Source organism: Melanotaenia boesemani, chromosome 5 (genome assembly GCF_017639745.1).
Source record: "Melanotaenia boesemani isolate fMelBoe1 chromosome 5, fMelBoe1.pri, whole genome shotgun sequence".
Taxonomy (NCBI): Eukaryota; Metazoa; Chordata; class Actinopteri; order Atheriniformes; family Melanotaeniidae; genus Melanotaenia; species Melanotaenia boesemani.
In genome coordinates this window covers 27,724,522-27,749,427 of record NC_055686.1, presented here as the reverse complement: position 1 = coordinate 27,749,427, position 24,906 = coordinate 27,724,522, and the positions used below count along the sequence as shown (strand labels likewise).

The window sequence follows — 24,906 nt, the reverse complement described above, 5'->3', positions numbered from 1 at the left end:
TCTTGTTTCTGCAGATTGACATATAACTCTTGCAATCAATTATTTTTATTAAATCAATGTAATCTGGTGGGCCAGGCATTATGGGCAGCAAAGTGCCAGTTGCCAACCACTGCTTCACTGGTTGATATAAAGATGTACACTGAAGCGCATGGACAGGGGCAATCCTGGCTTGTGTTGGGCCCTGGGCAAATTACCTCACTGAAGAATCCTACAGAGGTAGCTTAAAGTCCAGTAAGTCTTCATGCAAAATAAATATCAGACATCAGAGGTGATGCATGTGTGGCTGAGGATGTAGATGGAGCCTCATCCATCATTATCAATCCATCCATCAACAGTTAACAGAACAATATAATGCAAATTATTAAATGTTATGCATATAGATTACAAACATCAGTGTATATGTTATTTAGGGGAGTGCTTGTGTAGATTTTGAAAATTCTCTTTTTCTGACAACAGGACTTAAAGTTAATCAAATATCTGGTCTGTCAGCTTATCTCATTATTTCACTAACACAAATTAATGGGGTGGGGATAAAGATGCCTCTGAATGTGGAGAACCAAAGAAAAGACATATGATGCAAAGTATACCACATCTGTTTGACACAGAGGAGGCAGTGCCATGGCATGGGCATGGCTGGTTTGAGTCCATATGTTCTTTGAGAAAAACCATGTTCATATGTTTATACAAAAATGGTAGTCCATTTTAAACCATATAATCATGATTGTAACGTCATCAGGATCATTTCAAACCTAAAGAGTATGAGTCTCATCTTGGCCAAACAGAAGGCTGACAAAAAAATGACTGCATCTGGCAAAAATTATGAAAATGTGTGTTTTATGCAGTGGTGTCCTCAACAAACTGTAATGCTATTATTTTTCAGTAAACTATGCAACTAAGTATATTTACATGAAAGCCAAGATCAGTGCCAGTGTGATCTTGGCTACATCTGCCATTGCTGTCTCAACATTTTCTAACTTTTAGAAACATGCATGTTTGTCCAGTTTCTTTAAAACCTAAAAGACGGAGGGACTTATTTGATATTTGTCATTTAAAATAATTTAATGCAACATTAAAACTGACAGTTTACACTTCAATCACATCACAATTCCTTTATAACACTAGAGTTATGAGTCAAAATTACATTTTTTTAAATAGTTTGTTATTGTAACTTATTCACAAAAGCAAATAATATCAATATTGATCTGCTCTGCCTGAATAAAACTGTTCAAATATCAAACTAGGAGATTTGGCAGTGACAGCAATGGAACAGAAAACATTACTTCCTGATCCACAATATTAAAACAACCCAGTTTGAATATCAAATACGAGATGTAATCCAAGTTCTTTGTTGTATTTTTGCAGTAACAAAATATTGGCTTCCAGCAGCTTTACATGGATCAAAGTTGGGTATGATCTGAATGGGAGTGAAATTGTTCCTGATCCACTTTAAACTTCTAATATGAGAGAGAAGCAAAAACAGGTAACAAAAAAACCCTACAGGTTAAAGTACACAAGACATCCTTCATGACGAGATTACACAGAAGCTCTTCATTAAGCTGGTTTTGCGTAACGCTATTTCCCTCAACACTGTGGTTGTTTTATTTGTATTGCAATGTAATAAAGGGTTCATTCCATATGCTGCTTTTCTTATTTTCTATTCAAATATATCTGCAATGGGCTGATTCATGAACTAACAAACATGGAGCTCTGTGTGCTGATATGTTCTTATCTGTGACATCAAGCACTGACTAAGTTTTTAGACCATTTCCTGTTGACATTTCTTATTTTAAGTCTCTCAAACTCATTTTAAAATACTGTAGTTACCAAAATCAGTGATTTGTTGAGCACACAGCAACCAGACCCTCATTCCACATGCTATGATGCTGGAAAGAACAAAAAACATGATTTAGGGTTTCTCTGTCAACTAAAATGACAGTAACTGTTATTTAAGATAGCAGATGTATATATATTATGTATTTTATTTTCTATATTTTGACACCAACCATGCCCACATTATGAGTGTCTCACACTGAAAAATGTGAATAACTGCTTTGTTTCCAGCGTGCCCTTCATCCCATTTGAATATTTAAATGTTGAGGCTCAAGGGGAGTTGATCTCATCTGTGTTATTTAAAATGCAACGTTTTACCAGAGAGGCCAGTCTCCAGGAAAACATCTAGGAGAGTCATCACATCAACGACTGGAGGGGATAAAGATGTAAGTTTCACCTCTGTTATTCAGAATTTCTGCCTCTGCATGTTGAAGCTTTTCTGAAATCACTTAACAGTGTATGTGCTATTTACTGTATATAAGCTATTAATATAATATACTTTAACTTTTCTATTTTCATTATAGTTATATTTTTATTATTTACTTTTTATTTTTCATGACATTTTTAAACGTATACTTCATCCAGCAGATAGCAACTGCTGAAGTTAAAGAACCATCATCTGACGGAGCAACAATGCAGTGGAGTCTGATCCTTGTCTTTCTGATGGGTGAGGACAGCTTTTTAGTTACAGCTCAGTCTTAATTTATAAGGCTGCTACTTTTTAATCACATTATAATCAAAACAAGAGTATTTATATTTGGTGATGTCAGGGATTTAACAACCAGCTTTACTTCTTTTTTCTGTTCCCAGGTCAATGTTGTCTGATCACATGTCAACTCTATGAGTATCGCTTCATTGATCTGTCAAAAAATTGGTCTGAAGCCCAGCAGTACTGCAGGAAGCATCATACTGATCTGGCCACAGTGTCTAACATGACAGACATGAGCAAACTCTTTCAACTGGAAAATTGGACAGAAGCTTGGATTGGTTTGAACAAAACAGCAGGTACTAACAGGACCTGGCACTGGTCTCTGCCTGGGGTGGAGTTCAATGACAGCAATGTAAAGTGGAAAAGTGGAGAACCAGATGACGGAAACGGTAATGGACCAGAGAACTGTGGCAAGATCAAGAAAGACCTCTCCTGGTTTGATTATCCTTGTAATGATGCAGACTATTTCCTCTGCTATAATGGTGAGAAAACAGAATTAACAGCATGCAAATTCCACATTTCATCAAATAAAACTGCACAGATCACAAACAGCCTACAGCAAAGAGACTAAGACAAAAATGTCAACACTGGTTCCAGAAAAAAAAACAGGGACAATACTACACCATTTATACTTTTCGTCGCTGTCGCCGACTCATCATCACAAATTACAGATGACATCATTACAGATCATCATTACAAAATGTGTGTGCCCCTCAAAAGACTTGTAGGAGGAAAACCAAATGATGGTGGGGATAGAGAACAAGAGAATGCGTCATAATTAAGAGGGTAGATGTGGTTTGACTAAACCTTCCCCCTGCTATGGTGGTGACAATACAGAATTAACGTAATATAAATTCCATTTTAAATTAAATAAAACTGCACTGTACTGAATAGAAACTGAGACTGAGAGAAGAATGTCGACAGAACACTGGAACAACAGGAAAAATCAGGGACGGGCTGCACCATTTCTTTACAGCTACTTCAGGTTTCATGCTATCATTACAATATTTGTGTTCTGCTCAAAAGACCTGTAGATAAAACAGTGATGTGAGTTTGTCTCTTTATTCCATAGAAAGCGATCCAGTTCAGAAGTTCTATTTGATTACAGAAAACAAAAACTGGTTGGAAGCTCAGAGATACTGTAGAGAGAATCACACAGACCTGGTCAGTGGAGTAAACCAGCTACAAGATGTAAATCTAAATCTGACGACCCAGGAGTGCAACACTGCAGAGTGTCGGTTATTTTTTGGCCTGTTCAGAGACAACTGGAGATGGTCTGATGGGAGCAGCTTTTCTTTCAGATACTGGGGCGCACCGTTCACAAGGTACAATGTTCACATTCATATACTCTTCATTCACTTTTTACTTTGCAAGAGTTTTACAATTAGTTCCTGTATTTGTTTACATGTAGTGCTGCTGAAAACCAAAACACTAACAATTGTACTGCGATGCGGAAAGACTCAAAGACATGGAACAGTTTTGACTGTAATGAGAGGAAACCTTTCTTCTGTTATGACGGTGAGATCTTTTAATGATTTATGACGATAACACAACATCCTTGTATTTAGCCTAATAGCTGGAAAAAGTCTGATCTCCCCGAATTTTTCCTTTTGCAGTCTTTGTGTGTTGCAGGTTATCATACATGCCTGGGGAACTAATGTCATTTCTTTGTTTTTAGCTGGAGGAGTTAACATATTTGTAATTTTGAAAACCTCTCAGTAACAACTTGAACATGATTGTTTATTTGTTTCTGTTACTTTCACGGCAGATAAAGTGATCCTGATCAAAGAACAGATGAACTGGGAGAATGCCTTATACTACTGCAGGGAATACCACGGTGATCTGGTCACCATCACTAACCTGGATGAGCAGAGATGGGTCCAGGAAAAAACCAAGAACGCCACAACTCCATATGTCTGGACGGGACTGCGCTACACCTGCACTCTGGATTTCTGGTTCTGGGTCAGTAATCAGGCGGTCACCTATACGAACTGGGCCTCAGGTCAAGATGGGAATGACTGTGACATGTCTGGAGCCATGGAGACAGGAGGAGAGCATAAGTGGTTAAAAAAAAATGACAACGACAAGATGAATTTCATCTGTTCTAAATCTGCAAAGAAATGAAATAAGTAAGGAGTAGTTTTCATAGGTTTGGTTGTATTTTCTATTCTATTTTCTTTATAACAGAACATAGCTATAGATGACGTAGTTTGCTTAAGTTAATGAAATGATGGTTGTATTGGAATTCACTTTTATGTTGCAAATGCACATTTTCAAGTTTTTTTAAGTTTCTCTTCTTGAATAAATCATTAAACTATGCATTGGTTTGATTCTTCAAAAATGATGACACTTGACATTTTAGGTTTTTGGAAAAAAAAGGGACAACAAAAATATGTGAAAATAAAAATTATAAATGAGGCTAAATCTTTTTACAGTGGTGGGGAAGTATTACATTTTATATAAGTAAAAATACCAAAATGAAATAAAAAAATACCTACAAATAGAAACACTGCATGGAAAAATTCTACCGGACTAAACATAAATAAGGTTTTGAAGGAAAATGTAGTTTAAGTACAAAACTAAAAATGCTGGATTTCTGTAGAAAAGTTCTGATAAACATTTTAAGCTATTGGACTTTTCGTCTTTAGCTTTCATCTGTTATTTTAGTATTTACTGAAAAGAAAATTCTCACCTGTCAGAACTTCTAACAAATCATTGATGTCTTAATTAAACTAAGACGTCCATGATTTGTATGATATCAGATTGTACACAGACTGGAAACGACTGCTTCTTCAGCAGTTTGTTGTTTTTCAAAAACACGATACATTACACACTGCCCAAGATCTTCTTCTCAGGTTCAGTAACCCAGGAAAAAATAAAATGTCACCATGGTTTAATGAAATTGTCCTTTTAGAAGTGATTTTTTTTAAAGTAGGGAGTTTGAGAAAGTTCAGTGTACATTAACAGAAAACACGTAGCTTAGAACAGTGGTATGTAGACCCAGGAAAACCACGGACAGTGCTGCCTACTTGTGATTTAATTCATCTTACAAGTTCAACCTTTCCTGATCATCAGTTTAAAGCACTTTTTATTACAAGTTTGCAGCACAGTTCATCTTGTAGATGGAGTATTTGTCTCCGTCAGGTTAATGTGGTATCCAGTGTCGGCATGTGACGCTAAGGATTCGTCAGACTGTTGACACATTGGGAGTGAGAACGTGTCACTTCTGGTCCAATAATCCCAGCTTTCCAACTGGCAGAGTAGCTCATCATGATGTGATCTCAGGCCATTTGTTTTTCTATACAGAATTTTTTCCAATTTAACCTTTAACTGGTCGACTTGCTATGTTTTTTGTTTTGTTTTTTCAGTCATATAAATTTATGCTCGTGGAATAGAAGAGATTTCACAGACATTAAACATCAAATGCGACTCTTCAGATATTTCCTCTGTTTTCAGATGCAATTTTTTTCTCTGAAAGAATCTGCAAAGTGAAAATTATGCAAATACAAGGCCTTTTTTTTCAAACAAGAAAGTAATCTGCAATTAAAAATATATTATTTTGATCATTTTAAGATGAAGGGAGGAGGAAGGAGGTGTGATTGGCTGTTATATATGTGGGATAGGTTTTATGTTCAGGGATGCAGAGTTTGAACCAGCTAAACAAGAAGTCCAACAACACCGCCGTGGAAATTGCACCCAAGCAGGGGCGGAACTACAGGTGCAAGGATGGGGCCCGTAGGTTGTGGTATGAGGTTGTGGAAGAAACTTGAAGTGATAATAATTCATGCTTTCCAGCAGGAACATGGTGTGGGTGTTCTGATAAACATTTTAAGCTATTGGACTTTTCGTCTTTAGCTTTCATCTGTTATTTTAGCATTTACTGAAAAGAAAATTGTGGGTGGGTGTGGTTATTTACTGAACTGTTACATCACCACAGACCTCTCAATCAGGATGCAGCAGGTACGTGTCAGCCACACTTCACAGGGGCAGAATTAAAATCATACAAGTCAGATTCGAGGCTTATAAATATTTCATGGCAGGATGGGTAACAGACCTTCGGGTTGTCGCTCTTGTACCCAAAGAAAGACAAAATTAACCTTGATTACATGTCCATTAACAACAGACTAACATGATCTGTGTGGTCCTGGGGTGCAATAACATTAAACCACTGTATTTTACTAACACATTGTCTTCACTTTTTCATTAATAAATATATTCAAAAGTACAAGTAAAGCAGCCCACCATAGCTATACGTGCGTGTGTGTCTAGTTTACAACTTTGTTCAGGCTTCAGTCTGTCTGACGCTGTTTGGTCTTGCTTGCTTGTTGTAATCATTGTATAAAACTTCAGATAATCAACATGCTGTTTATTTAAAAAAAAATTATGATTATGATAGTTTATTGGCACACTCTGCGTTCTTTTAAGCAGTTCTTTTAAACAGATCACCATATAAGGTATACCTGTTCAATTGCTTGTTAATATAACAGCTATTCAGGCAATCACATGGCACCAACTCAATGCATTTGGTAATTGTGTGGGGGGATAGTTTATTGGCACATTCTGCATGGGACCCCTTAGTACCAGTAGAGCCACAGCCAGAGTATTTTTGCTGACCATGTCCATCCCCGTCTGACCACAGTGTACCATCTCTTGATGGTTTATTTCACTGTACTATGATGACCTCCACATTCATTAAATTTCTCTCTAATGGAAAACCTTTGGGATATGAGATTCTCATCATGGATGTGGAGCCGACAAATCTGCAGAAAGTGTGTGAAGGCAAAATGTGGTCCAATCTGGTACTAAAATTGGGTGCATAAAACTTTATGTTTCTTTCTTTATTTACAACTGCAGTGCCTCAGTGGGTTTTCTTTTTAAGTATCAGACTGAGCCATCTGGGTATGTTTCTTGTAAACAAAAGCAGCAATGTGTGGAGTCTGTGTGTTTTTCATCAACTGGAATCATGATGTACTATGCAAAAACCATAGATCTATTAGAATATATTTCCCCTTTTATTTCCCCATGCAGCAGCTGATAAAAAGGGTCATTGTTTTTGTTTGAATAACTTTTACCTCAGCCAGTTAGGGGATCTCAAACAAGTAATAAAATGATCAAATTTTATTTCTTGTTTGTTGTTTGTTTGATAAATTATCAAACAAATTATGAAATCAAATTTAATAAATGGAAGTTTAAAATATAGGAGTCCTGAAAATAAAAAAAATTCCTCCAGCTTTCATGTGCGTTGCCTGGCTGACAGCATGAGTCAATATTTCATCACTGCTACACAGAATGTACATAAATTTACAACAAACTTAAAAAAATAGATCTCTGTGTGTATAGTCTGCTTAGTAGTACATATAATCAGAGTGACTATATAAAAGTAAGTAAAGAGAAACAATTATTTTAAGTTAGTGATGTTTTACTGGATGTGCATTACTTGTTATATTCGCAAGACAAAATATCTATAAACGTGTGTTTATTCCCAGCTAATGAAAGAAACTGCTCAGTGTTGCAAGAGGAGAAAGCAGGATAACATGTTCTCAACAAGACGGGAAAGGCCACATTTTAATGACTCATGCTGAGGTCACAGGTTAATTACTGGTAGATGGGAAAGCTTGTTTTGTCCTGGTAACAGGTTATCTCATCGTGTTAGGTATTTTTCAATCATAAAAAGCTAAAGTTTATCAGAATCTTGTCCAATGCCAGAATGAACAAAAGCCACAAGCAGGAAGTGGAGTCTTCTGCCAACAGAGGGTGGTTTCATGGACATTCAACACATACTTTAAGTTACTGTGGAGATTTATGATATGTACCTCGCCTGCTCCAGACCAGGTTTAGTTGCTAATTATTGCTGTCAGGAGTGACTCCAGACAGAAACAACCTTTTATACAGTTTTAAAACAATTTAATTTGTATTTTTATTCAGTCTTTTGTTCCACTGACGGCCAAAGTAAATTCACAACTGTGCTCATTTGAAGTCATTTCTATGCCCATCTCCAACACTAAATGCCAGTAATTCTTACATACTGTACCTCTAATTTAAAATACCACACTGTTCAATAAACATGTCAATTTAATCTTGAAGTGATTGAATTATTAAGTTTTCTAGGCTTCATTGTTTGGAGATGGAATGGATAAAATACCGACATTTTGAAGGCTAAGCACTTTTCTCATTGTGTTATCCTTCTAGCATGACCACTGATTAATCACATTCCCAAGCACAGCTATGATCATTCACATGTAGATGCCTCAATTTATTTCAAATTGATCCAAATGTACTTTTTCTCTGAAGATGTTCATATTTACGCAGTGAAAACAATGACAAAAAAATGTATTTCCCCAAAGTAATGGGACGGTTCAGGAAAAAAGAACAAGTGGGCTGTACATGTGTACGTCCTTGTTGGTAAGTTAATTAAACTCACGTGCCTGCACTGCACATGCAGTGTGTCATCCATAACATAACACCATCATCCATCTTTTTATCAGCCAATTATACTTGGGAGATTTTATCTGACAGTCAGGTCATAAAAATCCTGAACAACAATCAAACGTCAAGACGTTACAAGGAAATGGGTAAAGTTTATTCCATTATCTTTATGGTTATCTGCAGAGTAAATGTTTAAAGAGCATCTAATAATTAAACTTAAAACATGTATAAAAAGGATTCTTTTCACAGTCATTCCACAGTTATTTACATCAGAACATATACTGGTAAAAATCCCTTCCAGGTTCAGGGATGGAGAGATTGTTAGCGACGATGTTTATGTGTCTGCTTGCTGGGCAGTCCGGGTGCCAGGCTGGAGGTGAGGGAAATCCAACCCAGGTCACTGATCTCTCACATGAAGACCACGCAGATACCAGGGTAGAGCTTCCTGAGCAAGAACGACAAACACCAACCAATATGACATCAAACTTAACACCTATTCAACCAGCATGTGAACCCAACATCTACATGGTGCTGAAGATGCTCGGGGCTCTTGAAGAGAAACAAAAAGCCACTGAGAGAGCCCTTGAGAAAACAAACGGAAAGTTGGAGGCCAGCGAGAAGCAGGTGGCTGCTCTCAGCAGTGAACTGACTGATATCAGGAACCTGTATGAAGGTAATTTATCAACAAGGTCCTAAAAGAGTGAGTGAAAGGGGTGAGGAAAAACACGAGACTTGATGTTAAAAATCTCCAAAAGATATCAGTCATTCACATAACTACAGATTATTTTAGGTGATTTTGGTTTAAGTGTTGCATTGAGTTTAAGCATCCCAAATTCCCGTTTATGTTAAGGTGCTAAAACTATCTGGTTAATGCAAGAAAGAAAATGTGGTGAAGGTAATAAACTGCAACAGTAATCCTGCTAGCTAGTATAAGTATACACAAATTTTCAATTATTCAGTTTGCCTTACAGTTTTTGCAAGTACAACTTAATGTTACTTTCTTTGTGATGCAGGAATCCAAACAACATACGATCTAAATGAGGTGTTGAGGATTTTATTAGAAATCAAAAGAATTGCTCACTTCTTTAAGAGCAGGTTTTGGACAGTTTGTTGACACATACGGAAAAAAATAGAGTCTTTTCGAACAATGTCCCCATAGACATCATCGTTCCAAAGGCATTTGTCTGAAAATAGTAAAACATCCTTTTTCTGTTTCTATTTTCTATTTCAAATGTCTAAATGGGAATTTCAATTACGTTTATACTAACTACAAACAGAGTCCTGTTGACCTGAAAAGAGAGTTTAGAGTATGTATAGGTATTTTTGTACTTTAAAACAAATGCAGCTTTGTACATATTGTCTGATGGCAAATACAACTCTTACAGAGTGGTTGTTTTTTGGAGTGCCTCTTAGTTTGAAACAAAGAAATGAAAACATGCTCATTTTGATCTTTCAGGAAAACTTCGGGTGGCATTTTCTGCTGCACTTCTTCCAGACATCAATGCTGTAAGTGTTAATACGCCTCTGGTTTACAGCAACGTTCTGTTCGACAGCGGAGGCCATTACAGCCCAGTAACAGGTCTGTGTTCAGTTTCTCTTCTCCTTCATGAATTGTGAGGCTCATAAACCAGAAACTGATGCTACTGCTGCTGTTGTGGGAAATTCATATAAACTTTAAAGTGTGTTACTGTTATAACTATTCTTTAAAATATGATGTAGTTTTAATATTTTACAGTCAGCAAATTCATTTACTGTTATCATTTTTGTTGCTCAATGCAGGTCATTTCACAGCACCAGTGCGAGGAGTTTATTATTTCTCCTTTACTTCCTTTGTGTGGTCTGGAAAACCAGCCACAGGCGGAAGCCTGTTCCACAACGGAAACCAGATTGTGTCATGGTATGGCAACAGTCAAACTCACTCCATGTCGGCATCTAACAGCGCCATCTTGCTGCTACAAACTGGTGACGTGGTTAGTGTTCGTCTTTGGTCTGGGTACAATATAAATGATAATGGTAACAAGTATTGCACATTCAGTGGATTTTTGCTCTTTCATATGTGAACATTATGGAAGCATTTTTGAACAGATGTTTAAGAAAACATAGAAAGAAGCCAGAAATTTTTTTATTAAACTTTATTATATTTTACTTTGTGTGTATGAATATCTATTCTTTATGTTACTGTTTATGTCACAGAAGTCCAATAAAAAAAAAATGTTTCAAGGATGTCAACTGGCAGAGATGTACCCCATAAAAAAAATTTGTATCTTATTCAATGTGAGAATGGCTCTTGATTTCTTTTTTAGTTACATGCAAAATTATGTAATATATATACATATATATATATATATATATATATATATATATATATATATTTAATTTCAAAGATATATTTATTTTGGAATACGTGTAAAAAACATACCCTGCCAAAGAATGACTATTGGTGTCACCACAGTATGAGATGACCTAAACCTCTGCCTCCATGTTCTTTTTCAGGATTGTTGCCTTGTGCAGTTGTGAAAGTGGAACCTATAGTTTAAGAATTAATAGCTATGAGAAACGGAATTCAAAATGCTGAATATTGATTATCTCGATACCAGAATACTGATTATTAAGAAAGTATTAAATACTATTTTTGTCAGTATGTGATGGAAAAAAAAGACAAAAATCTGTAAATTAATTCAAATCTTTACAGAAAAAGTCAATGAAAGGTTAAACAACTGCAAGGTCATCAGGGCTGGGGATGGGGGGGAGGGGATATAATGGTTTTGAATAATGGTCTCTGAAGGTGGAGGGTACAAACACAAAGCAGACAGGCAGAACTTCAGTCTTTGTTTAATAAAATGCAAAAAGAAGAAGAAAAAAAATGTAAAAACTTGTGTAAATACTCGAAAGTGCTAAGATTACATTCCAAAGACCAAAAAAAAAAAAAAAAGAAAATTGGAATTGAACACTCTCCATATCTTTTCCAAGGAAATTGTATTCAAAAAGTAAGTTATTGCAATATTTATCAACAGTGATTGATAATCTAAATATGTACTCCAGAATAAGTGAATTCATGCTCTTTCCAAGTTGAACATTATGCAAAAAAAAAAAAAAAAGATTTTATAGAGATGATTTTAATGTTTTTTCTTATATGCATAGACACACACGTGAACTTTCCTGAGAATGTATCACAGAAATCCAGGTCGTTTGCAAATAATCTTTTCTTCATGTATTTTAGCCATTCAGAGAAGTGAACTAAACAAATAAATCTCAATCCCACAACTCACAATGTAAAACAAGGTTTTCTAAAAAAAAAATACACAATCCACCTTAAACCTTTTTTTTTTTTTAGAAAATAAAAGAACTGTTACAAAAACAAATCCTATTCCTTCAAATCTGCTTAAATATTTTCTCAACCTCCATCATGAAATAAAAACCTTATTTATGTTTAATAACAGCATTTTTGTTTTGAAGTACAAGCCCTTAAATACCGTTTTAACATACAGGTATATATAGATTGCATCCCCATCTAAATAATTTTTAATAAATCAATGAACATGTCAAAGATGGTTTTATTCATCCTTATGTCATTTTTCTTCCTCTTTTAAATGAACCATAAACAGTTGTAAATAACATGTTAAAGAAAAAGTTCAAACAAAAAATATTTAATGATTAACAAGCAACATATTACTGATAAACATAAAGTATGCTGTATTTTTCATTTTTGATTGAAAAAGTCATATTTATGGGCAGCTGGAGCTGAGGATGAAGAGAAGCTGCACACTAAACTAACAGGTTGGTGCATCAATTCCTGGCTTCTTGGAATGTCCAGAGTATCCCTGGATAACACACTGATTTCCCTCCAGATGTGGCCATTGGAGTGTGGCTGTTGTGTGATAGTAAAATCACTTCCATGACTGTTGAACGCTGCATCATTTGAGTGGCCAAATACAAACAGAAAAGTGCTTTAACTTTGTCAAATCGAAGTTATTCTAAAGTGTGAATATAATAAACATTTTGTAAGAAACAATAAAATATTTCCTAAATAATTTATATTTTAGCTGTTCAGTGTGGTGACCAATAAAATGCATCTATGGTGCTGAGAAATAACAGAAACAATAGTAGCAATAAAGAATAAAATGGTGCATTCAAAGGTGATCTCAGTCATTGCAGCACTGAAAAAGAAACTCAGTCATGCCATCGTGAAGTTTGACTTCTCTCATTCCCGCTCAGTTGAAGGTGATGAGGTATTCTGGGTAGGCCTGGTCATCGTGGAAAATCACAAACATGGAGGGTGGCTGCTGGTCGTCCACTAAGCTGTCAAAGCGGTCAGTGGGGTCGGAGCCTCGAGGAGGAGGGGCTGACCAGGCGGGATTCCCAACTGTGTAACGGCCAGTCAGGACACGAGCAACGTACATCCGCTTCAGGCCAGATGCATCCGACGGGGAAAATCCACGAGCAGAATAATTTGCTTTGACCGCGAAGTAAACCCCCTTTCCAAAACGAGCAGCTACAATTAAACAAGAAAGTCATTTTTAGACCATTTGAGATCAATTGTTTTATAGCTAAGAAACTTCTGATTTTGACAAACCCTAATTCAATCAATCAAGATGTTTGATCAGTATGAAGATATGATTTAAATTGACCAAATCTTACCATGTGCGCCTGCATAACCCCTGTCAAATCTGTCTCGTTCAATGCAGTGGCATGACTCTGCTGATGTGCCGTGGTAGAGAAACTTTTCTCCGAGTTCTGCTGCACCGTTCTTAGCAAGTATACGCTGCAAGCATACACTGTAGGCATGCCACAGGTAGAGGTTTTGCACACGTTCAATCTAAGTTAAGAAAAAAAAAAAGTTATTTTTTACCCAAGCAGGCTGTTTTCATTTGTTAGAAAGAAAAAAACAACATATGATGCATGTTTTGGTTTGTGTGGTCTTACTTTGCAAATGTTGTATTTAGCTGTTTTGAGGAAATGCTTGGCTACATTCTTGTACTCAGGGGAGTTACTCTGTAACTCTACCCTCTTAAAGATTTCTCCATACATCGGTTCCCAGTTTGAAGGCAACTCCAAAGCTAAAGAAAAAGAAATGAATACATAGAAATTAATGTTAGTGTTTTAAATGCTTGAAATAGAGAGCAAGACAATTAAATAAAAAAGAAAGGATTGAAACAACAAAATGTTACCCACCTGTTTTTGATTCACTCCTTTTGACTTTATGTGTGATACCTGTCAGATAATCTGTGGCTTCCTCTGTGCTCAGGTTTACTTTCAGCATCCTGCCGTCTGGTGTTGATATATCGACAGACATCTGCTTCCCTATGTGAGCCTCCTCCAGCCTGTAGTTGTCATGCAGGCTCAGCTCCTGCCATTCTCCATTGCTATCCTTCATCGACCACTGGATGGTAAGAGCCAGCATGGCCTCTTCCTTAGCCAGGAGGTCTTTACAAAGTGCTGTTTGGGCTGCTTTGTGTATGAGTTCAGTGACACTCAAAACATCTGCATTCAGGCCTTTCAGCACATAGACCTCCTGTCCTGACCCCGACTGATCTCGTGCATTAGATTTGGCTCTGCCTCTAGCTCTGCTGCTGCTCCCTGCCCCAGAGCTGTGATGTTTCCTGTGCTCCAGGCTGATTGCTAAGATGCTGATTTTAGCCCGCACTGCTTCCAACTCCATGTCATCCAGCAGAGAGAGTTGATGCACATCCACCGCCCTCTCTATCAGCTCCTTCTGCAAGATGTCCTCCAAATCTCTTTTGATGGCTCTGGTGACGTCTGGACCACAGCTGATTACGCGGAACACTGCAGGCTGGGGCTTTGCAGGCATGAAGGTTTGGCCTTGTGGTGTTGAGGGCGTGAAGGCTCTTGATATCTTTTCTTGTAACTTCTTGAGCTTTTCTTTAGCCTTTTCTATAATAACAATAAAAATATTAATAAAAAAAAACTACTTAATAATATGCCCATTTTCACTTCACCCTTTGCTATTGCTGCAGTATGAAATATATTTACTTATTTCTCCTTTGATGCTTGTATTATTTGTGTTTTACAGTGAAACAAACTTTTAGATGGATTGCTGTCAAACATTACAAATATCCAAAATTCAGAGATACACTTTAAGTAAACTAGATTATGTGTAACTACACCCCCTACATTTTGCGTAACTCCACCCACTGCTGAATTTGAAAAAAGGTCTGTAACTGCAAGTGTTGAGGTGTGGGGTGATCAGGGGGTTTTCTATGCCTTCTAGACGAGGACCCGTCTGTTTATATCTGGAGGGAGGGGGGCTGTGGGGTTTTTAAAATGTAGATAACCTCTCTATGTCATGAAAAACATAACCTTGTTTTACCCTGTAGAGGGCGTTATGAGCCATTTTTTACCCACAAAATCCTGTTTTTAAAATAAATAAAAAAACAATACAAATTTTATCAACAGTGTAAGTGGTTTTCATCACAATTAAGTAATACTGTTTGTTTACAGCTCTATAAACACATTTTTGGGTGCACTACCTCTTTCATGACCCTCTATGTTCTAGTTAAATTAAAAGGTCAAATTTTTTTGTCCATTTTGATATATGATGTACTTGAAGCCAAATCAATGACATTTCTATCAGCTCCAGTTACACTTTGTGCTTCTGATGTCAGTACAAAGAAGCCAATGATTGCACGTGAGCAGATTAAAACAGGTATGCTAAATGCTACCATGCTGCTAGCATTTAGCCCAAAGTAAGTTCTTGTTATGAGCTAATACACAGCCTCAACACTATTTGTCTTTTATTTTAACTTGCACAAAAAATCTTGCTGAATTAAAAGGGTGGGTTTGTTTTTACAAGCTGAATGATTTTTTTTTAATTAGATTTGATGTATTATTATTATTATTATTATTATTATATGATGTTGATTTTCTATTGTAAATGAAAACAGGTCACTTTTTTACCATGGTAAAAGACCAGGGAATTGTAACATATCGTTGGTACAGGAAAAGAAAACATGAACAATACTTCTTGTTTAACGTCTTCTTTCTTTGCTTTGAGGTATAAATGGCTCATATTTGTCTTGGTATTTTTACTCAAAACAGCTGTAATGAATGTGTTCATTCATGCCACCACTCTGGAACATCCTTAATATTATTTTCATACTTTATAGTCTTATTTCTTTTGTATCTATTTTATTGCTTAGTGCTCCTTTTTATTACAAATTTTGATTTCCATTTTATCACTCTTAGGTGTAAATCACTTTGGTCAACATGTTTTTAAATGTGCTTATAAATAAAGTTGTTTTAAATAAAGTTAATACTCTGCAGACTGTTTTTCAAGGTTTTCCTGACATCAAAATTACTGCTGCATTGCAAACAAACATTTTCTTTGTGCTAGTCTTGGAAGCAACCATAAAAGGCATGCATACTGTTTTTACTATAAGATTTGATCTGCACTGGCTTTTCTTCACACCCATAGTTTGTTTTGATAAATAACTTGCTCAAATCGACTCTGTTACATTATGTTAGAAGAGCTTATTAACATCATATTGCTTCTAATCTTAATTTGCTTGTGCACTAAAAAAAAAAAACTTCATTGACGTACTTGAGCTGCGCTGAAGAAACTTTTCATTATAAATGGAAACAAACCTTTCAGACTGAGGCGGCGTGGAGCTTGTTGTCCAAATCGACTCTCCAGCTCTGATCTGTGAAAATATGATCAGACTGGTAAATAATAACAAGCAATCTGAAGCGCATAGGATGCAATGTGCTTGCTTTACAGTGAAGCCACACCTGAAAGCCTGGAAGATCGGTTGTTGCATAATGATGATTCGGATAAGTGTCAGAGAATTAGGCTTCAAGTCTGTGAGAGCTGCGGCCATGCCATCCAACATGGCTTTACAAGCCTTCACAGAGTCCATACCAGCTGCTCCTGTTGCAGTAAAACAGACAGCTGTTGCAGTTACAAACTGAAAGTTTAAATTTAATTGTATTACTCCATTACTTCTTACTGGTCATATTTACAAATAGTCTATTTTAACCTGAACAAGTTGTTTTATTTCTATTTGTTTGTACATGATATGTACTGTAATACGGTTCTTAATCAAACTGGAGCATCGTAAAATTTGCACACAACACAAACCGGTATTGATGGCTGGGAAGGCCACTGAGTTGTAGCCTTTACTTTCACAAAGCTTCACGATCTTTTTGCAGTTTTTTCGGAAAATCTCAGGATCACATTTGAAGCCAGCATGAACGATTTCTTTGCAGCCGAGTGTCCCTGGACTTGTGGTGCACATGAAGTTGGATGGAATTCCCACTGGCAAAAAGCAAAGATAGATGAGTCTAAAACCAATTCAAAGGGTATTTACTATAAATATATATTTCTGTGATCAGGAGGCTTACCTTGTGCTAACTCAGCAAGGACAGTGGGCCCTGCTGCATTCATAATAGCTTTGGAGACTCCTGCTCAGTTAAAATAACAGGATAAAATCTTCTATGACATGCTGTATAAAGATTATAAAGACAGACAAAGCTTATATGAACTTATAAATTATCTAAATCAATCTAACATTCAGATTGTACCAGACTGATAGTTGGTGAAGTCCGTTGTGTTGACGATGACATCAGTGCCTGCATTTATGATGTTACCATGGACCATCTGGAGCTTGACTCCACCCAGCATGGCTGTGACCTCATCATTAGTTAGGGAGACTTTCTGGTAAAACGAAGCTAAAGGCATGGTGACACAAGAGAAAGAATTTCAAAGCTTTAGATTTTTCATTTGAGTGTGTAATTAGATATAGTTTTAACATTTAAGTTGTGCAATCATTGCTGTGATAGTGGCCTTTTATAAGTTTTAGTTATGTTTAACTGTAATCTTATCACTTTGAGTTAATTTATTCTTAAGGATGTACATTTAGGCACAAAGTTGCCCAATTTTCATGCATTTGATAATATACACATGAGCTATTCCCATTAACCTTGAGCTGGATTAGAATCATTTGTCAATCCTTTGAGATGCAAAGCTTCCTGGGCAGACTGGAAGGCCTGGAGAAGAAAGATAAACAATCTTATTGAGATCTAAAGTTTTCAAACAGAAAACAAGGAGCACGACTGTTGAATTCTAAGTATGGATCTTTTTAATACACAGTACTTCTTTTTACCTTGCTAGATTCTTTGTCGTTGGGATGAACAACAATCCGGATGAGGAAAGGGGATCTGCTGGTTCGGCCCTGCTCAAATGATTCAAGTTCCTCCATAAGAACCCTGGCTGCAACGCTGTGAGGAAACCCCAGGACAACACCGGTCCCAAGAACTGGAAATGCTACTGAACTATAGCCTCTGATTCCACAGGAAGCCAGAATTTTTCTGATTCCCTGCCTCAGCACCTGGAAGGACCAACACCTCTTTTGTGTAGTTTGCAGGAGAAAACAAGCAGACATGGCTAGAAAAAACACAATATTTTACCTGGACTGCATTTCCATTTGGGTCATTATCCCAGCTGACTTGGTTGAGGAAGATAACTGCTTTACATTGAAGACTGGGCAGGTTCTCCACAACGACTGTGTCATCAGGCTGCGATGCTCCTCCTGCCTCGTTATTAAACATTGGGGTAAACTGAGGTCCGACGGCTTTGGAGAAAATATTTCCGACGCGGGTGGAGAGGGGATTGTGGCCAACCATAGGCGATACAAGGGCATCCACCTAGACAAGAACAACAATCTAAATCCATCTAACTTAACACTTCCTGAAGGATTCTGATCTCTTAAACCAGACAGTAGAATTGACCTCAAAACTTGCTTCTTACCTTCTGGGTCTCAATTGATCCTTGAACAATCTCAATGCAGACACCATCTGTAGCAGCAGCAGCTCCTCTTTCTCCATCAGCACCCATCTGGAACCCCACATCACTCTGTGTGCCGTTTCCACCACCCATCCCTTGAAGTAACCTTCTGCACGCTTCCTGCATTGCCCTCACCACGTCTTGTCTGCTATCTATAAGTATGATTTTGCTCAGACTGCGCCCACCCTGACTACCAAACTCTTTGACAGCAGTTACAATAGCCTCCGCACACACGGTGACAGGAACACCAAACACGCCTGAGCTGATACACGGCATGGCGATGGACTGAAACTCCATCATTTCTGCTAAATTCAGAGCAGACAGGACAGTTTTTTCTAGCAAGACCTTCTCTCTGCCACCTACTTTTCCACCTACAGGTCCAACAGCATGCAGCAGCTTTTTGCATTTTAGGTCCCCACCTGAGGTCACCACCACGTCACCTACTGGGATTTTTCCAGTCTGTTTGATAATATCTTTGCTCTCCTTCTGCATCTGAGGGCCAGCAGCTTTACTCAGTGCAGCAGCAACACCACCGCAGTGGTCCAGGTCTTCATTGGCAGCGTTCACCAGGACATCAGCGTATTGTTGAGTGATGTCACCCTTATACACCAGCAGCTTAATGCCGCTCTGAAGGCTATACTTAGCAACTTCCGTAATATTCCTACTAATATGAGGTTGTTCTTCAAACTGGACCAGAGACTTATGAGAATTAGAAACCTGCAGGAGACTATCTCTTCCAGAGTGGCTTTGAAAATATCTTACTGCTGCCGGCAGGTCAATGGTAATTTTTTCCTGCACAAGGGAGTCCAGAAATGGACCCAGCCTATTCCTGACCTCAGTCACTTTGCTGGAGGGACCTTGGAGCACCACCATGGGCGTGGTGGAAGATGGTACGGGATGAAAGCTAACACTGGAAAAGTCAAACAAATGAAGCTGCAGTAATTCTGGTAGGAGCTGAACCAACTCTGGGAAAGGCAGAATGACTGTTCCTTCTATGTTCAACTGATCCAAAATAAACTGTGTGACAGTTTCCTTTAGCTCCTCAACTTCTTCAGTACGTCCCAGCAAACACAGGGTGTTGTCTGCAGCAAACACAACCTTACCCCTGCACTCCCTTTGGTTCAGCTCTTTTTCCTTGGACTTGAGCTTTTCCTGAAGCTCTGGTGGCACAACCGAGCAGTTCGGAACGTAGATTTTGACATCCTTGAATTTTTCTTCTAACTTTCTCTCTGCTTCATCCAGGTCATCAAAACATAGAGAGAAGAAATGCAATTCTGTGTCTCGCAGTTCTACTTCCACCTTGTCACCAACTCCTAAAAACTCACCAAGCATCCCTGGACTTCCATAAACCTTCCTCAAGAAGGTAAAAAAATGTGGGCTCTTGTTAGAAACAGTCCTCTCGGACACCAAATTCTCCTCATCAGAAATATGTTCACCAGCCTTGAGTAGGTCCTCAACAGAACCTTCCAAAACCAGCTGGCCTGCATCTCCCCGTGTGACCTTCAGTTCTGGAAACTTTTGTCCTAAACTTTGTTCAATCCCTTCCCAGAGGAGGCAAATTTTTCCCTCACCAAGTCGACGAACACTGGTTTGCCTCTCAGTTAGGAGTGATCTTCGATGCTTAACATACAAGTTCTCTAAGTCTGTCAGCATGGAGGTCACATGAGAACGTGCCCCAACAACAATAGCCATCCCAATATCGGTGTAAACCTTCACTTCATCTTCGTCTGTAAACCCGATGCAGGTCTTTAGCAAAGCTTTGATTTTATGAGAATCCATCTCATAGTGGCAGAGGTAACCATCAAACACTTTGTCCACCTGAGCTTTCCAGTTACTAATGTCACCTACAGCGTCAGGCAGAGCTAACCGCCTGACTAAAACTCGCTCCTCCTCTGGATGAAGCTGAGCAGAGCAGCACACAGCAGCGAGCTGCTGCTCCAACTTTCTCTCAGCTTTTGGATGTTCCTTCAGGTAACGAAGGAGAAACAAATCAAGCTTTAGTTCATACTCCTCTCCACCAGATGTCAGGCTTGATGCATGGATCTGCTGTGTCTGCTGATGGAAAAACAACAGTCATCCATTAGAGGTGATTTCAGAGTATGATGGCTATGAATGGCGAGTTCAATAAAGAGCAGTCCAACCACTTCCTCAAAAGTTACATGAATAAATAGATAAAATAAAACTTAAAAATTAACTTTATTGTGGTTTATTTTAAGGAACACCACAGACAAAAACATTTTTAAGACAAGACCTCATTTGTATATTTAAATACTTAATTTTGCATACACTAATATAAAAAATTCAAATAAGGGTTAAATAGTCTTTAAAATTTGTAAACAATTATACACATTTAATTTTTAAGATGATCTGTTTTTTCTTTAAATAATTTCTTTTTTAAACAGAAAGAAAATTTTATTTATTTTAATTTATTCAAGTTATTTTATGTTGAAATTATTATTTTAAACTAAATATGTTTATTTTCTTCAGCGTCACTACCACCTTTTTTTTCAAGCTTTCTGCACATGAGGTTGTTTTTCTTTTTTCTCTGAAAGACTTTCATGAAGTAACTTTTCTACTTCACATCATTTAAGATGCAACAGATTTATAGTTTAATTCATTAAAAACATCTTTCCTAAAAACATGGTCTTTATTTCTGGCAGTGTACTCTATTTATACACTCCTTTTTAAACTTATTGCAATTTAATTTTCTTTTCTTTACTCTGCCAAGTCCCACTGAGACACAACATCTTCTGTTTATGAAAGATTTAGTAAAGATGTTTGCATGAAATATAATTTTAATAGTTTTAAAATAAAGATAAGCATTCTATTGTTTTAATAAATTAATCTCTTTAAAAATTGAGATTTATTGGAGTGATGTAATTGACTATTATTTTTATTTGTGTGTGTGTGTTCCCTCAGAGTAGAGTAATGCCAGTTAACTGTAATAGATTTTCCAAACTTACCGACGATGAATCTGGCCCCAGCGTCTGACCCGGTGTCGGGGTAGCATGAGGGGAGCTGTGGGGAGCCTGGTTGCATCGCACAGCCAGAACCAGAGAACCACTTGCAAACTCCAGCACATGCTCAGATCTTTGCAGGACTCGTTGCTGAGCTGAGGAGAAAAAGAGCGTGTTGACTATCAAGGCTTTAGTCTTTTACACTAATCTGAAGTTCCAGCGTTGCCTCTCTCACTGCCTGTTTAGTTTCATGCATAACGACAAATGAAGCTAGAATTTGATTCTTTATTGTGTACATCTTAAATATTTAAACACAAGTTAATCTACCCTGGCATGCTGTCGACACACCATCATCACAGTTATGCAATTATCTAAAATAAAAATATATTTGGACATATTCTTTTATAGTTGACCTTCAAACTTTTATGACTGTTTTACTTCTACTTTAATGAAGCTATTAGAGGAATAAAATCTAATGTTTTAACACAGTGAAGGCTTGAGCTGCTGTAAAAGAAAAAAGAAAAAAAATCACTTGTAAAACATGATGTACCACCAGGATTTGAGGCTTTGACAAACAAACAGGTGTAGCAGTAACTTCACCTGACAGGAAATTAATCTGCAAATGTTATATCTGAGCATTACTTATTCAAATAAGTATACAAGCTTAAATGAAGGCATTTCTTTTTCTTATTTTGAAAGGTATTTCAGGAGGATAGCTACATCTGTGTAGTTCTTAAACGGCCTTAAGGAGCCAGGTTATATAATTATACAGCGTTTTAACTCAAGCCTGAGTGAAAGTGAAACTACAGCTACGTTGCTTTGACTCGACTATTACAGTTTAGCAAAGGGGAATAAAAAGTTTCATGGATCCGCAAAATAAGTTATAAAAAAGGAAAATTCATAATATTATTAAGTTAACCTGAAATATTGTCAAGTTTGAACATTCCCGTGAACATGGGCTACTTTCACTTTCGATGCAGCAACGTATTTTACTACACAGTCCAACTTTAAAACATAAATTTATAGAGGATTGTTAGCCTGTATCTTACCTTCTCGTTCTTTAAAAGCAATACTGTACACTTTACCATCTACAGCTGTCACCGCGCCGCAATCTCCTCCGCCCGATTTGCGGCAAATGTGAAAATAATTTTCAATCTTTTTCTTTTGCTCCCCGTTCAAAGTGGTGCACTCAAAGAAAACGGGATATTGGTATGGATTTTCCATAGTATATCCTTGGTTTAATATAAATAAGTAAGAATAATATCAAAGACGTAGCCTGCACCTCTGGCACAGTCTTCTGGTATCCGGCTCAGCGTGCTGGATTGTTTATAGCCTGCAGACGTCAGCTGGGGAAACACGTGACTTTTAGTAAAGAGTCGCTCCTTCCTGGACTGAGTCAGATGCCTTCATCACTGTAGATCTTTGGTCAGTGCTGCAAAAAGTAGGCTTTGACTTGAAAAACTGATCGGGTTAAAATATTTAACTTCTTCAACTTTCCAGGCTTCTTTAGAAAGACCAAATAGCGCACAAATAGTACGTGTCTGTGCAGTTTTTGCAAGTCATTTTCCCTTGTTTGAAGCATTTGGACCATAATTTTACACTGTTAAAATATCACACATATTTAGAAGAATCTCTTAAAAAAGCTCTGTATCTCTATATCCTCATAAAAAAAAAAAAAAAAAAAAAAAAAATCCTAGATTCAGGCTGTGATCGGGATCAGCCCCAAAATCTAATCACTTCTTCCTTATTCCATTTCTGAAATTTCCTGAAAATTGTGTTACTCCCTCCATAACTCTTTGAGTTACGTGGCTAACAACCAGACAAAACAATATCACTGAATGCATGACGGATTATAAAATAACCTTATTGACTCAGAGCGCCAGACATCCTTGACTCAGGTAAGCTAAAATGACCCATCAGTTGGGGTCCACATATTGAATTAAAGTGAAACACTATATGGTTTCACCTCTGCTTTTCTTTTTCTTTTTTAAGTTTTTCAGAAACTCACTTCTTGAATAAGAACTTAATTTGCTTTTCTCATGTGAAGCTCCCATTGCTGATTGTTGGATAGGGGTGGATGTCCCAGATGAACAGAAAAACAATTAAAAAATGCTGCCTGTGAACACAGTTGTTGTGTTATTCATAATTATTATTTTAAGTTTTTGCCTAAAACTGCTGGACCGGACTGGAGAAACAGCAGAAGGAAAAAGGTGGATAGAGGAGAGAAGAAAAGAAAGAAAAAGGGGGAACAAAAGTTAGAAAACAACAATCAGAGAAAGTAAACAGCCAGGTGCTACACCTGTAAAGAAAGACTGAACATCTCAAATGCTTCTAAGTTCTGGGATATACTTGCTGTGAATGTAAGCATAAACATTAAATTCCACATTCCCTACGTTTGTGTAAATTCAGGCTGCAAACAATGGAAGCATGACACGGCAAAAACGCTCAATACTGGAGGTCACCACTAGAAATAGTGAAAAGGTCAAACTAACAGTCACATTGTATTTCCAGGTCATCAACCTCCAAAATGCTTCCAATTTGTTGCCAGCTGTTCAGGTACAAGTGTTAACTACTGTGCGCACGACACATTACCTCATGTCAACATGAGCGGCCTACGTCCCAAAGGACGCTAGGAATGTGTGGCCATAATGAGTACGCGGACACGTCCCTAACAGCAAGTTTATCCCAGCACTAAGAAAACACAATAGACAATCTAAAAGCTGGAAAACCCAACAACAAACACAACAGCAACTAGTATATGTGTGTGGGTGTGTGTCTGCATGTGTGTACGAGTCTGTGTGCAGGGGTGTGGGTGTGAATGTAGGTGTGTGTACTAAACATTAGGGGTGAAAGGATGGGTTTGCAGATGGAGAAAGCCTCAAGCCCTGGGAAACCAGCAGCCACCACAGAGAACCGAGACATTCCACCTCAGTAATGGAGATGAGTCCAGACACCTCTGGGTGCTCATTTATAAAACTCTGCGTAGGATTCCTACTAAAAGTGGACGTCCGCCAAGAATCCAGAGTTTGCGTAAGCAACAAAATATTCTGATTTATAAAACCGTGCGTGCGCACAGGTGCAAGCAATTTTCCCTTTATAAATCACACTCTGCCTGAAAGCTTGCGCAAGTGAATTCTGCTGCTAGCCCGCCCCCTACACGCCCACATTCTACTATAAATGGTCAA

The 24,906-nt window shown here is 37.6% G+C and overlaps 3 protein-coding genes across 4 annotated transcripts; 2 read left to right on the top strand and 1 right to left on the bottom strand.

The window, feature by feature from the left end:
- The first annotated feature begins 2,265 nt into the window (after positions 1–2,265).
- On the top strand, positions 2,266–4,858 carry LOC121640035 (C-type mannose receptor 2-like). The gene is made up of 6 exons (XM_041985707.1): positions 2,266–2,287; positions 2,419–2,497; positions 2,641–3,021; positions 3,612–3,864; positions 3,951–4,057; positions 4,308–4,858. Exons 2-6 carry the CDS (start codon positions 2,464–2,466, stop codon positions 4,661–4,663), a joined length of 1,131 nt encoding a protein of 376 aa, XP_041841641.1. The 5' UTR covers positions 2,266–2,287; positions 2,419–2,463; the 3' UTR covers positions 4,664–4,858.
- Positions 4,859–9,295: 4,437 nt separating this feature from the next.
- Positions 9,296–11,025, top strand: LOC121639293 (complement C1q tumor necrosis factor-related protein 3-like). The gene is made up of 3 exons (XM_041984456.1): positions 9,296–9,638; positions 10,422–10,544; positions 10,745–11,025. Exons 1-3 carry the CDS (start codon positions 9,296–9,298, stop codon positions 11,023–11,025), a joined length of 747 nt encoding a protein of 248 aa, XP_041840390.1.
- A 765-nt stretch (positions 11,026–11,790) lies between these two features.
- LOC121639975 (protein mono-ADP-ribosyltransferase PARP14-like) lies at positions 11,791–23,028 on the bottom strand. Of its 2 annotated transcripts, none has more exons than XM_041985572.1 (15): positions 22,771–23,028; positions 21,728–21,876; positions 18,729–20,819; positions 18,389–18,625; positions 18,085–18,309; positions 17,902–17,968; positions 17,504–17,650; positions 17,324–17,383; positions 17,061–17,237; positions 16,712–16,850; positions 16,568–16,623; positions 14,138–14,857; positions 13,889–14,022; positions 13,604–13,781; positions 11,791–13,457 (listed from the first exon to the last, which is right to left on the bottom strand). In XM_041985572.1, exons 1-15 carry the CDS (start codon positions 22,943–22,945, stop codon positions 13,177–13,179), a joined length of 4,836 nt encoding a protein of 1,611 aa, XP_041841506.1. In that variant the 5' UTR covers positions 22,946–23,028; the 3' UTR covers positions 11,791–13,176. The 2 variants fall into 2 exon arrangements, with proteins under 2 accessions (XP_041841506.1, XP_041841507.1); XM_041985573.1 differs by having other exon boundaries at positions 18,729–20,816.
- Positions 23,029–24,906: the final 1,878 nt, after the last annotated feature.